General features: G+C 39.9%; 1 protein-coding gene across 1 annotated transcript in view; it reads left to right on the forward strand.

The window, feature by feature from the left end:
- NPSR1 (neuropeptide S receptor 1) overlaps positions 1–15,541 on the forward strand; it is a 56,273-nt gene extending 40,732 nt beyond the window's left edge. Inside the window, exons 5-9 of the mRNA XM_041407857.1 lie at positions 2,759–2,960; positions 12,139–12,215; positions 12,889–12,978; positions 15,084–15,264; positions 15,443–15,541. Coding sequence (XP_041263791.1) covers positions 2,759–2,960; positions 12,139–12,215; positions 12,889–12,978; positions 15,084–15,264; positions 15,443–15,536 — 644 coding nt within the window. The 3' untranslated portion in view covers positions 15,537–15,541. The remainder of the gene's footprint in view (positions 1–2,758; positions 2,961–12,138; positions 12,216–12,888; positions 12,979–15,083; positions 15,265–15,442) is intronic.
- Positions 15,542–16,008: the final 467 nt, after the last annotated feature.

Genomic DNA, 16,008 nt, shown 5'->3' on the forward strand with positions numbered 1-16,008 from the left:
AAAAAAAAAGTCAAACATTCTACTTTGAAAATATCATACAATTTTTTAAAATTGTGGTTTAGTTACTAACCTCAAGTCTTGTTAAAAAGTATTTGCAATGAGCTGTTCTTTGCACGGTTTTTAAGAAAACAAACTTTAAGAGCTGAATATTTTTTACTTCTCAAAAAGATAAATAATCAGAGAAATTGCACTATAGGAAAGAAATACACCTTTTAATCCTAAAGCTTTTATTATGAGACACCTAATTCTACAACCAAAAGGGTATTAAGAAAAAAAATTGTAAAATAAATATCAAAAAGAAAAGAAACTGAGAAGTTATAGCAGAAAATATTTTATGAATACTTCATCATGTTGGAAAGGTATATGCAAACAACATGAAAATAAACAACAGGTGAAAAAAGAACTGCCCAAGAAAATGACAAAACCCAAAAAGGTGTAAATTGATCCTTGTGTGGCTTTAGGCTGGAAACAGTGCAGTCACTGAGGTTCTGGAACAGCTCTGCTCTCTCTGGATTTAAAACCTAATTTTAATGTGGCACTCAATTTATCAGAGGATTGCACAGCCTTGACATTCTTGACGGCAGGAAGCAAAGTTCCTTCCAAGAGGTGCCCCCCTGTCCGATATTGCTGGGAGCAGAGAGATCTACTCAAACCCATTGCCACAGTGCAGGGATGGTGGGAGCACATGAAGGGGACAGTCACAAGGAAACGTCTTTTAGGAGAGTCAGAGCCAGAGCTCGCAGCTGAGATTCCTACTCCAACCCTGGGAGTTAGTCTTGGCCACCACAGTTTGAAAAGCTCTCAAGGAAAATGCTCAGACTGGTTCAATGGAATATTGTATTTCAAAAGTCATTTGTTTGATTTCATTCATAACTGATACAGCTCTAGTTATGGGATTTGCTGGCATTTTGAGCATATTAGAGCAACTATTAAAAATGCAGCATAAAAAAAGCCCTGCTGGCGAGGCAGAAAATTAACATTATCCCAACAAAACAAAAATCTGCTTACCAATCAGTGCCCTGTAAAGCCCTTTAGACTAGCAAGGCTATATTCTACCAAATTCAAGGGACACTTAAAAATAAAAATAAATTAACATTGCAGGAAAAGTGTTATGAAACAAAGAAATTCTGCTCTTGCCCAACCCAAATTGCCCAGTTCTGTTCAAAATACAGTACAAAAAAATAAGGTTTCTTTTCCAGCTCTGATCTCTTTTAGTTAGAAAAACACTGAAGCTTGCATGATTTCAAGTAAGTAGTTAGCCACATTTGAAATGTCCTTTCTGTGAAGAAATTTTTTTTTAATTTATTTTTAATATTCCTTTTGCTAAGTTTATTCTGTTATGCTTTGGGAAATTTCACAGTTCTCTTTTGCCTGTACAATATTTATAGCCTTAATCTAACCCTCTCACTTATGCAGATGTCATCAGAGTTCCCTTAAGCCCTAGATTAGCAAGACCATACTTTCCTGAACGTGGGTAGCATTTAAAAATGAGCAGGATAACTGAGTATTTGCAACTGATGTTTTATAAAGCATAAAATTACTTTTTGAATGTTTCGCCCACATGCTTTTTTATTGCTCTTTGAGCTACAAGGAGGAAAGACATTCTTCTTGATATGCATAATTTAAAGTGGTTTTCTATTTCACACACAACCTCGGGTATTTTTTAGGACAATAAAGTATTTGAACACTAAAGCTCCCAGATTAAAAAGAAAAAAATCTGTCCCCATATGTTCCTCTTGCAATCTGGCTGAGGAGGAATAAGTGTCACTGATAATCATGGGTACTCCATGGATAAGCCCTTTTCCCCCACACTTTTCAGCTAGAGCTAACTGGATTTTAGCCAGAAGATGCAGGTTTTTGAAAATTAAAGCCTTAGAACTTTCTGCTCCAACCCAGATATTTGCAAATGGGTGCCACCAGACATCATTTAATTTCCCACTTGCTTTTCCTCTCTTGGCAGTGGCCAGAAATCAAGAGGATGCAGTAACGCAAACCTGATGGAGGTTTTGGGGTCCTTTAGCTCCTGTTCTTCACCATGAAGTCCAGCAGGATGTCCCAGTTCCTGTATTTTGCAGCAGATAAAACGGGGCTGGGCACTTGAGCATTGCCATCTGCCCTGTCTCGTGGTTAGCAGTCCACTCCTGGCATGGCTTGGGTTCATCAACAGGAGCTAAATTTCATCCCCACCATCATACAGAGAAGGGCAGGACATGCCCAGGTTCTTCAGGCCCGTGATTCTTTGGGACAGTAAAACTCCAGATGGAGGTAAAGGCAGCTAGTTGTGCAGTCTTGTTCTGATCCTGAACTGAGGCATTTTCTTTTTCCTCATAGGAAATGTTCTGCAATCTTTCTCACTTCAAGGTGCATCACTAGGTATGCAGTAGGGCAGGTCTGAGGTCCTTCACATCCATAAGCGATGTTCTTTCGGTGGCATAGAGGTACCATTTGCATTTCATATTTCTGACTTGCTGACCCTGACCAGTGCCTTTCTCATAGTGTTTTAGATTCAACAGGCTCTAAGCATCCTTGAATAAAACTTGCAAATTACAAGCTCCTAATGGTATGACAATTTATCATGAGAAAGAGAGGAAATCCTTTTTCTCCTTTGAAGTCTTTTCAGCACCAGCCAGCTGCAGCCTAAAATTCCCTTTCTTTACAGAAGTTCCTTCTCCTCTCATGCCTTTCTGTCAATAGAGCTGCAAGGGTTCACTGGCACCAACAACCCCACTGACACTGTCTGTTTGACTCTGTTACACAGAAAGGCAGGCAAAAGTGCTTATTGGAGTGGCCTGGATCCTTTCCTTCCTGTTTTCCATACCCACTCTGATTATTTTTGGGAAACGGCAGCTCTCCAATGGGGAAGTGCAGTGCTGGGCTCTCTGGCCTGATGACTCCTACTGGATCCCCTACATGACGGTTGTGGCTTTCCTGGTGTATTTCATTCCTCTGATCATTATCAGGTAAGTCTGAAGCCCAGTCAGCAAATGTGTGGTGAATGCTGTCAAGTGTGCAATCAGCTTAATGCTTTAATTTCTAGTAATTCATTACAATTTCATTTCCATACCTGCTGCATAGCTGTTTTAGTTTCTATCACATAATACACGGGTCATTGTACTTGCCCTGGGTGTTCTCTGTGTGGTATCAACAGCCAGAAACATTTTCTCTGAAAAAAGGAACAAATCTCTGAGTGTGTCCACTTATCTCCACAGCTTCAGGCTTGAAAGATATCTTTATAAACCCAGTATGAATATTTATCCATTATTACAGATAATTTTTATCCATTATTAAAGATAATTTTAATAGAACAGGAAACTGCACTTAACACTAATTAAACTAAAATTAACTTGAAGTGCTCTTAAGCTTCACAGTACTCAACAAGGGTTCCTTCAACAGGATTGGAAAGAAATCTCCAAGCGCGGAAGTTGCCAACTACTCCTAAAATATGAACAAATGTACTTCTTCCTGTTTTGTAATAGGAAACCTAAGCTGCAGATATTTGAGACTGATTTGCCTCAAATCACAATCTGCAGAAACTGTATTAAACTGAGGTCAATAAATATCGCAGACTGTGCTTAGTGCTCAGCCTCCCTCTAGAGCACTGCCATTAGCTGCCCTGAAACAGAAGGTAACAAGCCATGAGCAGCCACCAATGCAAAAGAGCAGTCAAAACCAGATGTGGAAGGGCAGTGAAGCTTCCTAACTGTGGAAATTCATAATTCATAAAATCAAAGAGTTTTAAAAAGATGCAAAAAAGCAAGCCTCAGAGACAGCAGAACTGTGATTAGAGCTAAGCAGTAGCCATAAGATTGGTCAGCAGACAAATTATGTAAGTAGAAAAGTAAGGACAAATAGAACAATGCTCTGCGTATTAACGCTTAGCTAAAACTCCCTAAGCTTCAAAAAAGTATATCTAGTGAGATATGAAGAAGTTCTAAGCTTAACAATGGAGCTCTGTGCATTGTGTTTTAAGGCTTACAAGCAAGTATTGTATTCAAAATAGGCAAGCATTATTTTAACCAAAAGTACATGTGCTTATAGTGATTAGATAGAACTACTGTCAATATGCTTTTGCTTTGTGTCAAAAAACTTTTAAAGTAAGTTGTAACATTAAGTTCTTATTCTGCTGCCTGAGATGTGAGCTGATGGCATCTTCCCATTGTCATAACCATGTAATGAGACTGATGATGGAAAATAAAACAGCTCAAGACACGTTTCTACCAGTCCCATCCTGTCCGTGATTTGTTCATAGCCCCCGGCCAACAATACTAAGTGCTTCAAAATGCTGCCAGTGTCAGTGACAGTTCTCAGAGACATTATTTTTCTTTCTTTCACTGGCAAGGTTACAATCGTATTTCTTGGTGTCCATCTCTCCTTGTCAGCAGCAAGAAAGACTTGCTGGGACTCCTTTTTTCCCCCCATAATTTGGTGCTGCTTGGACTCTGAGAGAAGAAGTATTTTTGCAATGTCCCTTGGATTTATCTCTTGGTCCACCTGCTTTTCCAACAAGTGATGAGCCATGAGTCTCCCTCAGCGTCCTGCTCATTAGTACCCTGGGTGAGAGTGGGGTGGGCAGAGGCTGATCTCTTCTAGATGATGACAGGACTGACTACATAACCTTGAAGTTTATTACTGTTTTGTCACAGAGACTAAGTTCTGCAGCTTTTAATGACAACAAGTTTATCTCTGATAGAATCAAAACCATGTGGTGCTTGAACTCATCTAGCTGACCTTTTGATACAGATTCAAAATGGACCAGTGTTGCTCCCTAGAAAGAAGAGATGATTTTTACACATTGCTCATAACATGTCAGTTCACTAAATCTTCAATTTATTGTGCCAGATTGCATAGATATAATTTAAAAAAAAACCAAGAAAGTTCTCCTTAAAGAAAAGGATGAGAAGAAAGAAAAAACTACTCCCAAGTTATCCTTCCTAGGTGGGATCTGCATGTTTTCCTGTCTCTGAACAGCCTGGCTTTCAATATACAAAAAAAAAAAAAAAAATTCTTGGGAATATGTAAATAAAAATGTGGCTAGATCTGCAGCCCAGCAGTAGCAGCAAAAACAACAAACATACACTGCACTGACAAAAAGCAATTTAACAGTGAAAAGAAATGGCACTAGAAAACTTTGAGGCTGGCTGTTACCGTGAAAGGGGTTCTTTTATGAGCTTTCTCAAATAGGCAGCAGTTGGAAATTCTAGCCAACATCTTAAGTGTTTCAGGAAAAAAAAAACCCACAGCCTGCCCAGTTACCAGTCATTCCACAGGTGTGTGAAACATCTCTTTCACACTCTAGCATACAGATTTGCATGGTTTCTGTTACAGACCAGCCACTCCTTTTACATGCCATCTATACTTGTTTGGCAAGAAAAGGCAAGCTACAGAGCAATAAATATTTCAGAGCTGTTGACATTTTGCTCCCCTCCTCCCTGCCAAAGAAAGATATTCAAACCAGATCAGCTCTGTGACTTACTTTACAGTAAATCCCCAAAAGCAAGAAGGTGATGAAGACATGAGGGGAAAGAGAAAGGCAGTGAAACTGGCATTTCATGAGATTGCCCTGACATCTTAGACATGAATAAAACATACTAAAATTTTTGCGGCTTTAACCTTAAGCAACATTCACACAAGAAGTTTATGGCAGGACAGGAGCTAAAACCACTGGTTTTGGAGCCAGGGGCAGCGCAGTGTCCATCACCTGCCCAGAAACATTCCTGGTTTCACTGTTTATTAACACAAATGCTCCTGTGTCCTTGCCAGCAGAAGTCAGATTTTTGACAGATCCAAAGTGGTGTCTGGCACTGGAATGAAGGAAGGGGAGTGGTGCAGGGAAGGATTTATTTTGTGTTTATTTATTTCTAGTTGTTAGTGATACTTTTTTCTTCAGAACAGAGAGGATTGTCTAAAACCACAGAAAAAGAGGATTAGCATCAGGACAAGGTCAGCATAGACATTATGAAAAAAGCCAAGCAATTTGGAAGGAAATGGATATTTTTTAGAACACTTTTTTAAGTCTCAAGCATAAAAGTGAAGGTTGCAACTTCCCAGCTGATATATCTGTAAAAGATCTGGCAGCCTGAAGGTGTAACATCTATTTCTTTAAAAATCATTGGCAGTCCAGGAGTTTGAAGCTAATCCACCTGATGTGGCTGCAGCATACAAACACTCTGGTAAGCAGTTTGTGGCTCAAGAACAGCAGGAATGGCTGTTAACACCCCCAGGGATGTGGTTTCTCTGTAAAAATTTTGTTCCCCCCAATACTTTCTGATGCATAGGACGGTTGATGATAAACAAGATGCTGTTTCGTAAGGGTGAGAGAAATCACATATGTTCCAGTGGTGTATTACTCTGACAAGAGATTATTTATAAAATGAAAGGTGTTATTTAATAAATCGAGGAAGGCATTTTTTAAAAATTTAATGACCTTTAGCCAAAAATGTTATTTAAAAAACGCCACGACATAAAAATGGAGAGAAGATCCATAAATGTGTAACTGAAAGGTCAAGGATCAGTAGAAGAAGCCATGAATACATATAAGCCAGAAGCTAAGTCATACACCACACTTAATGAGGAAGTGAGGCAGGCTGCACAGAGAGAAAAAAATAAAACCTTTTCTGCAAGAATTCATATTGTTTGCGCAGCTACTTTATTTTCTCTGCTGAAGCAGTCTGATTTAGCTGCATGGCAGGTGTCTGATGCAATGTGGGACACTGGCTGGCAGAGTTAATTCTTAATTAGTTCTGCTGCCTGAATCTGCTGAAAACCTAACCTCTAGAGCAAAGCAGTTCACTGATGACAGCACTTTTTCTGGTGCTGTTCATCTGAAGTGCATACAAAGGATAAAATCTTACTTTTCAGGTGCAGGAGTTAATTCCACACTAGATATGCTGCTTTGGCTGATCTGTTTTCACTTGTTACAGTTCAGACACCATCACCTTTTAAGCTGCTCTCATCCAGCCCTCAGCTCTCTCTGTGGAGCTGATCTCACGTGTTCCTCACAGTCCTCAACTAACTCACAGGAGTTGTGTTATTCATAACACTGCAGCTCATGGAATGAATTATTTAGCTGATAACCTTATGCTCACCATGGAAAACCCTTCCACTGACAAGCTAAACCCCCAGATGTGGTGTAAGCAACTCTACAGATTCCAAGCCAAAACATGAACCAGAAGAACACAGCATTCTCTCCCCCTCACCCCCTGCTTTTTTTTTTTTAAATGTATGTATAGAAAGGTAATTTATGAAGAAAACTGCAACAGTCTGAAAGACCTTAATACTTCTGAGGTTTATTCCTACCACTTCTTCACAACTAGAGAATCAGCAATCAGTTACCAAAGAACTTGTGTTTTTTTCAGCAAGATTTTTTATCTGATTATAATACCAATGAACAAGACCTGAATAATGAAAAGAAAATGAAAAGCTATGATTGGTATTTTTAACCCAAGTGTGTGGATATCTTTGAGAGCTGAAAAAAGTGGAGAATATTTGTTCTTTTCATATTAAAACTTCCCTTGTTCCCACTGTCTCAGCATTGTACAAGAAGAACCACAGGTCCTGAGTCAGGCATTTCTATACAGTGCTTAAAAATTTGTCCTCTTCTCTCCTATTTACATTATTCTACCACTTCTTCTACAGTTAATATTATCAACCTATGAAACTGCAGAAGATTCAAAAAAAGTAATGTGGGAACCTGCAGTAATTAGTTCTCTCCTCTTCTGGGAGAAGTGTCATCAGCTATAACCAAAGCCTTTTCTCCCATTCCGAAATACACCAAGCAAAGATCAAATGGTATCAGTGATTGTTGAAAACCTCTGGGGCACTGTTGAACAGAGGTTAAATATGGCTCAAATCATGATTACACACTGCTCTCCTGCAAATATTGGTACCTGGGCCCCTCAGAACCTGCAATGGGGAGGCAGAAGAGCTACTGTGTTTCCAGTCTGCATTGCTACTCTGTGCCAAACCATAATTATGTTCTGGCGCTTAAGTATCCAGAAATTCGGAGGTTTTTAGCTGTTATTCATGCTTGCTAAATATATTTTTTATATTTTAATATTATAAATATAATACATAGACATTTACCTAATATAATTGCAAACTCATGTTTAAAAAAAAATTGCTAAAGCTCCTCTTGAAGCACAGAGGAAAAAGATATCCATCTGCTGTTTAAAATCTGAACTCCAAAGAGAACATTTGCTTTGGATCAGCTTAAAAATAATTAGAAGAGGAAAAAAAAAAAACAACAACAAAATCAGCTAAAAGGAAAAATATGGAATTAAACCCAAGGCATTGCAATGAAATGAAAAATAGATTAAATAAAATATATTTTTCTGAATTAAATCAAATAAAGGGACTGGAAATGCCATTAATAAAAATACCAAAGGTCATTTTCTGAACTTGATTCAGTGAGGCCATTCTTTTTTGCAATTTCCATTTCTAAATAAAAACCCTGGCTCTTGCACACACATTCTAGTATCTGTCCGTCTCTTCACTCACCCATTACACGTGCCTGCAATGGTTTGTTCAGACGAGGTTACTTTTCTCTTAAGACAAACAATGCTGTAAATTAGCTGCCATAAAACAAAACAGCCACATCACTTTGCACAAATAAAGCATAAGGAACAATAGGCAATACTGGATGATAAATAGAAGTAATTAACAGAGAGCTTAAGTGCATTTTTGTCATGGTAAAGGCGCATTTTACTAGAAAATACTGAGGCTGTGTGGGACGCCATTAGAGTGAAATTATTTATTTCCAAAAAATCTACATTTAAAGAGTGGGTAGATCAATAACAAGTATGATTGTTAATATCTGTACATAGCTTTACCAGAAGCCATTTTATTTAAAAAAAAAAAAAAGATCTATGAATTAAAAATACAGATGGGGTGTGATTATTCACAGTTACATTTATATGACTAACCATAAGTTTTATATTTAAATGGATGAAAATGCTGTAATTACCAATGAGGCATATTAAACAACACCATTAACTAATAGCAGGTTATGATGAACAAGCCTTTCAATGCTTTAGAATTTGGATCAAGCTAAATTGGTTTTGGAGATGCAAAGAATTTTATTTCTGAGATACGCCCGTAATGTGAGCCATATTTCTGTATTTCCCTCCCACCTCTCAAGACATGCACTTTATCAGGGTTAGAAAAATCATCACATTTTCAGATCAACAGCATGTCCTTTCTATCCTGTGGTCTTCAAAGCCTGAGCAGCTACTTTTCAGAACAGCTTGGATGAATTTTCTATCCAGGTTTGACTTTTCCACCTTCGTACCCTTTCATTAGTCTCTCACCTACAACCTGGGCTGGAAGATCAGTGCGTTGAGCACTTACAGACACAAAGAAGCCTGACAACACCTGGACCTCAAGAGCTGCACATCACATCTCTCAGAGCTTTCAGTGGAGACAAGGGCAAGCAGCATGCAGGCGTGCCACATGGGGTAAAAAACAAGATTTGTGGCAGTGTTTACCACGTGCTTTTACATCTTGGCAGTGAAGGCTGAGCAGTTCAGAGTCCAGAGGAAGGGAATGGAAATTAGGATATGGTTGGAATGGTGCAAACTATTTCCAAACACTCCTCTGAATACCAGTTTGTCATCTGTTCCCTGCTACTCTTTGCTTATCTGCCACTTCATTTTTCAAGTGAGAATTTCTTTGACATTTGACCAACCTCTGCATCCTCCTCCAGCCGCCTTTTACAAGAAAGAAAGGAGCTACAAATGTATTCTGAAAAAAGCTGATTTTCCCTCATAAGAAAAATACTTCTCTTCCATAAGAGCCCTGTTTTTACTTCTGTGGCTTTGAAATACACATGCAGTTGCCTGTTATGATCCTATGCTTTAGGTAACTCATTTCTGGGAAGTCTGATTTCCCAGTTCCATGTCAACCTTGCTAGGGAAAAAAAAGAAAAAGGGTTAGGCTATGAGGGTTCCACTATGAACTGGAATCTGAGAGAGATCAAATCATAAATGAATAATGGTGGCTGGCACAAGCGCTGCTCAGAAGTTTACCTAGCATGTAAACTTTTTTGACAGCCACCCTGAGCAGCTTTACACCATCTCTGGTCCACTCCTGATAAGGAAGGCTCCACTGGCTTCAGCTACAAACAAAAGAAAGATGAACAGAGGCAGAACCACCGACACAGATCCACTATGGTGGCAGCACTTTATAAGTTGCTGGCTGAAAACAAGAATTCAGCTTTCCTCTGGAGTTCTAAAAGTTAAGGATTCGAATGAATCAGCATGTAATCTCATAGGTGACATGCCAATGAGAAGACAGGTGATGTAGCTGTATCTGGCAAAAGACATGCCCCTGCCAGACTCTGCAGCCAAGAGGGCAGGAATTCTAGGGTCAAAGGGAAAGCAAGTGAGAAGCATGGCTTCATAATTCAAATCCTTATGGCATTTGGCCGAAAGTAGGGAGTCTGACTATTTTGACTACAGAGTTAGACTCCTTTGTCCTAATGCTTAAGAAACTCTGAATGTTTCCTGCTCGACAAAGGAAAATCTGCATCAGAGAGGACATTGTCTCAGCTGCAAATAAAGAGGTCAGGTTAGAGACAGCAGGCTAGGAAGAAAATAGAAACAGGACTTTTAAGAGTGAGCTGATAAAATTTTGAGATGACAACAATTATCATTATAATACATTCTGATTCATTGGAACAATCAAAGGAGAAACGGTATGTGAATTTTCCACCATTGTCTGTAAAAAGCACAAAGAAACTCTCGAGTTTCAAGTGTATGAGCTGTTAAATAAACAGGCTCTTGAAAAAAACAGGAGATAAAAGGAACATGTTCAAATCAGCTGGGAGCCAAGCTGGACTTTTGAAGGGATTAAGGAGAGTAAATTGTAGTCCACAGCAGATGTGAGCAAACCCCTGACTGGGCAAGGACACTACTGCTCCGCTGCACAGCCCAGACTGCACCTTGAATTTACAGCTCTCACCTACCGAGCCTGGAAACCAGATGGCTCAAACTTCCACAGAAAGGGAAACCTCCAAACCTTCATAGTTTTTTGAGCGCAAATTCTAGCAATTGAGGGTGCTGTAGCAAAGACTCGTATGTCAGTCTGAAAGGACTAATAAGTACATGTGCCTCTTCTGATAACAAAAATAAGCCACATAACAGTAAGACACATTTTTGCCTATATAAAACACCCTGAAATTATGTCCTTTGTTGCACCTTTTTCACATAAGGACCACTAAGGTTTATGACTATTAACATCCTCAAGCAGGGCATAGGTTTAAACAGCTCTTCATCTTGAAGGAATTATTTTTATCTATTCTATATTAAATCAGTAGAAGTCCAGATTGGCTATTGCACAGGAAAAGTCCATAACTATCCAACGTCACTGTGTACTAGGGCACTTTTCATCTTTCCTATGGAAAGTATATAAGCCTCTCTAAATATGCAAATTGTGGTGGATCTGGTTTTGAATCACACTCAATCTGGTCTTGAATCTAACTCTTCCAATTTACCTGACACTTCAGTCCTCCCTGATTTCCACCAGTGGACCCAGAGACCCAAAACTGAGCACTGCTGTATTTATTTGCATTTCTCATGGATCCTGCCCTTATCAAATTCCCCAAGGTGAAATTTTATTCACCAGCTTCATACCCAAAAAGTAACAGCAAAGTTGAAGTGTACATACAATTCCTCAAGGTGAAATTTTATTCACCAGTTTCATACCCAAAAAGTAACAGCAAAGTTGAAGTGTACATACAGCAAAACCAAGTCCCTCCCTTGCTTCCCTCATCAGAGTAAGTTCTCCAGGGCTGACACTCAGATGGATTTGGCATTGGCTGGCTCAAAATCACCAATGAGCTCTTGCCTGAAAGATCTTTGGCCAAATCACTGCATTCCTCTGATCCTCAGATTTGACATCTACAAAGCCAGGACCACCATAAGAACTTCCATGGTGAAAAGTCTTCAGATCTTCTGAAAAATACTGTGAGAGAGTCATATAATATTTATTATTATTATTGTCATTTACTATTATTACTCCTATGCAGTCCCACTACCTCTGTGAACTCCTTACACATAGACAAGTATATTCTTAGAGCACAAATGACCAGGTTGTCTGTTAAATTTATTGTGCCTAATACCAGCAACTTTTCCCCTTCTGCAGTGTCATATACTCAATCGTGATTCGAACCATCTGGATAAAGAGCAAAGCTCAGGCTGTCATCATATCCAGCTGTCCTGGTGAGTCTCAGCATACCTGTGACTCCAGCTTTGTGATTCAATTCCAGCTGATCCTCACAAATCTGGGAGTGCTTGGACATGCACATGTCATTTTGGGCCCCCATCGCTGCAGTGGGAATGGGGTTTCTGTATTTGTTCATTCATAACTCATTTCTATATTATTTACCTTCTTTCCTTTGGCACTAAATTCTCTTTAGAGACATAATAGGAAACATATGTGACAAAATGAATAAAAAGTAAAACCTACTTACTCTAGAAGTTAGAATTCCTGCTCCTAGAACTTTGTCCTTTTCCAGAACGGTTTTTTCTAGCATATACTTGGCAACACTTTTTCTGTGTCTTCACATGTCCTTGCAAGTCTAAATTTTGCTCAAGATCAGAAATTCCTGGCCTCAGAATGCTATAAAATGATCAGAGTATTCCATCCCAAGACTGCATATGCCTCAATGCTTCAAGGAGTTCTACTCTGCTTACTTTTTCCCTTTTTTATTTTGGGTGGCTCAGGTTTTGATCGTCCAACATGAGCAGACTTGCGAGTGTCCAAATTTCAGGAACTACTGAGGTCCTAACTGACCCCAGGGAAAGATGAGATTGTGTATTCCTGTCAAGGTACACACTGACACATCCACACACCAGTCCTATTCTTTCACTAGCTGAACTGTTCTTTTCCCAGGCGGCAAAACCTCCCGTGGCTACAGCAGTCGTGGGTTCATATCCAGGGCGAAGGTGAAAGCGATCAAGTACAGCATTGTAATTATCCTTGGTAAGTGAAAAGCCCCAGAGCTGGCAGCTAGGGATGATGCTGACATTAGGAAGCTGCTTTTCCTCAGTAACCTCTATCATCAGCAGACAAAGTAGATGGCTTGGAGAAGAAGCTTTACTCAGACACCTGACTTGCCATCTCATCTTGTCCTTCTCCTCTTTTCTGGCTGATATGTTTCTATTTTAGGTAACTGACATAATCCTTGAATTAAATTAGTTGCACAGCCTCTCATGTACATAAAGAAAGTAAAGAGACAATGTCTAAAAGAAACAAAGGAAGTGGTCATCTCTTTCCTATCCAGACTGCCAAAAGATTTGGCAACTGAGTTGTCTTTTAGGCTTAGAGACACTGTATGGCCTGTGAGCTGCTGGGGTTGTGCAAGGGAGAGAAGAAAGGTGAGATGTGCAGCAATTGTATTTGATGTCACAGGTGTATTGCCTGCCGAGATGGAAAGAATGAGCTCTCCTTTCCCAACTGGGCAGCAGATGACTTAGTGCAGGTGTTCTCTGTCTCCCAGGGAAATTACATTATTCTGATGCAATTAGGAGGCTGATATTCTATCTCAATAAATAAAGGCAGCATCACACAGAGGTTGTGATTAGCTGCCACAGACATGTAGGAAAGGAACCAAAGCTGTTTACTCCCAAGGGCTGACAGTCATCCCTTGACACTGAAAAAGAGATTGCCTCTCTTTCCAACACTGTGCAAAATTCAGATTGGAGAATATTGTGATAACAGCCACTTGACTAGCTTAGCTCCCTGTCTAGTGGCAGCATCTGCAGACGTGAGAGAGGCCAGATTCATACTTTTCAGAAGCCCAAGAACAGCTTCTCTGTGTCTGAACTTTTCTGCGTGGCAATCAGAGAAAGCTTTTGGCAGACACAACTACTATTGCAAGGCCATCAGATATTGAGAACTCACACGGATGCTCAAGTATTTCAGCAGACCTTGATAATATTAGGCAGCCAGCCTCTCTTGATGTGCAAACAGATTGACACCTAACATCCATGGATTTTTTTTAAGCCACTTAAATTTCTGCATAGTGAGTGCTATGATCCACACTCTGGCACTGTGTATTGCTATTTTGCATATATCTATGCATAGACACTTCCTGTTTGGTTGTTCTAAAAAACAGAAGGGGAGCTTACCTCTTCCTTGCACTTTTAGTGAGCACTCAGCTCGCTGCCAGCAAAGAAATTCTGATTAATGAGACAAGAAAACAGGCACAGGATTACTCTGCTGTCTCATCTGGGTCAGGATGTCATCATGTGTCTGATTTCACAATTACCTGTATGTTTGCAGCCCAGGTACTTATAGCTTATTCGAGTGAACTGCCTGTCCCAGCATTTCTATGCAAATCCTGACTCAAAAGCCTTTGTGAGAAGAGACAGATTTATTCCCTATGCCTGCAAATAAAGCTAGATCCATGGCTAACCTTTTTTCTCTGCCAGCTCTGAACAAAAGCAGAGGCTATGAGCAGTACAGTCCTCTCTTCCCTTCCTCAAATTCATCTCTCAAATAGCAGCACAGGAAATTAGGAGAATCTTCCTGCACACTCCATGTACACAGCATTTCCATCCAGCATGCCAAGTGGCATGTTGGTTTGCCATAATGCAGTGTGAAAGAGTGTCATTCCTTGCTCCTGGGTGTCTGAGAACCTTATTTTAATAGGTGGTTGTGACAGGCAGCGCTGTCACGGAGCAGCACTTTGGCTGTGTGTACATTTAGATTGGCTGCTCACTCCGGGGACCATTAAAAGAGCACTTCACTATAACTGATGATGCTTTAACTGGCTACCTATTTACCCTTTATGTGTTGTGTAGTGTTCAGAAGTGTCTCAATATGTCTAGAGGGAGCACTCTAAGCACTTAGAGAAACACACGTAATATATTTTATAGGCATTAAAATAAAAATAAAGACAAATAAAAGCACCATCTAATAACTATTCTCTTAAATAAGATACTGAATGGGAAGAAGTTTGGGGTTTTTTTTTGCATGAACAAATATTTATGTGTTATGACAGTTGCTCCATGAGTGTGTAATTACCTCCCTAAATTGCTAAACTATCCCATGTCAAGCTCGTCCTCTCTCTGTCTCATCTGCAGCATTTATTCTCTGTTGGAGCCCTTACTTTCTGTTTGATATCCTGGACAACTTCAACATACTGCCTGAGACCAAAGAGCGCTTCTACGCATCTGTGATTATTCAGAACCTGCCAGCCTTGAACAGCGCCGTCAACCCTCTTATCTACTGCTTCTTCAGCAACAGCCTCTGCCCCCCTTCTGAGTATTGCTCCTTTTCTGTCACTCTGACTACCCCTAAGAAGGGAGAGAACACATAAACACAGTCCCTAAATTAACGATTTTTGACTCCTTTAATTCTGACTGGTGTTTTTTTTCGTTTTGTTTTGTTTTTTGTTTTTGTTTTTGTTTTTGTTTTTGTTTTTGTTTTTGTTTTTTTGTAGGGAAAGAAGAACTCAAAGGCTGGGGGGAACTTTCAGGGAAAGGAGCGATGGAGGGCAGGAGATGCAGGTCCTGTCGAAACCAGAATACATCTAGCACAGACAGTGTTCTGCAAAGCCACACTGGCACCTGTACAGAGGAAAACAGAGGTCCCCCCCAAGCCCTGTGCACCATGAAGTGGATGGACACTGACTGGCAAGAGCCTGCACCTTGTGCTCCTGTGCATCTTACAGCACACGTTTTGGGTGGGCACTGCAGCCTCATCAATGCACACTCCAGTGGCAATCTCAGTGTGAGAGGTTTGCATGCCTCTGTTGTGAGGTTTTATCTTGACTCTCTGTTTAAAGCAGCTGTAATCTATGTGCTCCAAACAGAAAGAAAAAAAAGTGTAAATGGTGTCTAGTCAGAGTCTTCTCTATTTTTCAGGAGTCACTGAAAGCCATCTACTGCACCATCTGGCTCTTATAACCGATAGAGTGTTTACAGGCAATTACAGAGCAAGGACCCCAGCTAAAATGAAAACACAGGCACTTTTCCAATGAGAAAACACCATTGTCACTCTATGTAA

The sequence above is a fragment of the Onychostruthus taczanowskii genome, unplaced genomic scaffold, assembly GCF_017590055.1.
Source record: "Onychostruthus taczanowskii isolate IOZ18803 unplaced genomic scaffold, ASM1759005v1 scaffold28, whole genome shotgun sequence".
In the NCBI taxonomy this organism is placed as follows: domain Eukaryota; kingdom Metazoa; phylum Chordata; class Aves; order Passeriformes; family Passeridae; genus Onychostruthus; species Onychostruthus taczanowskii.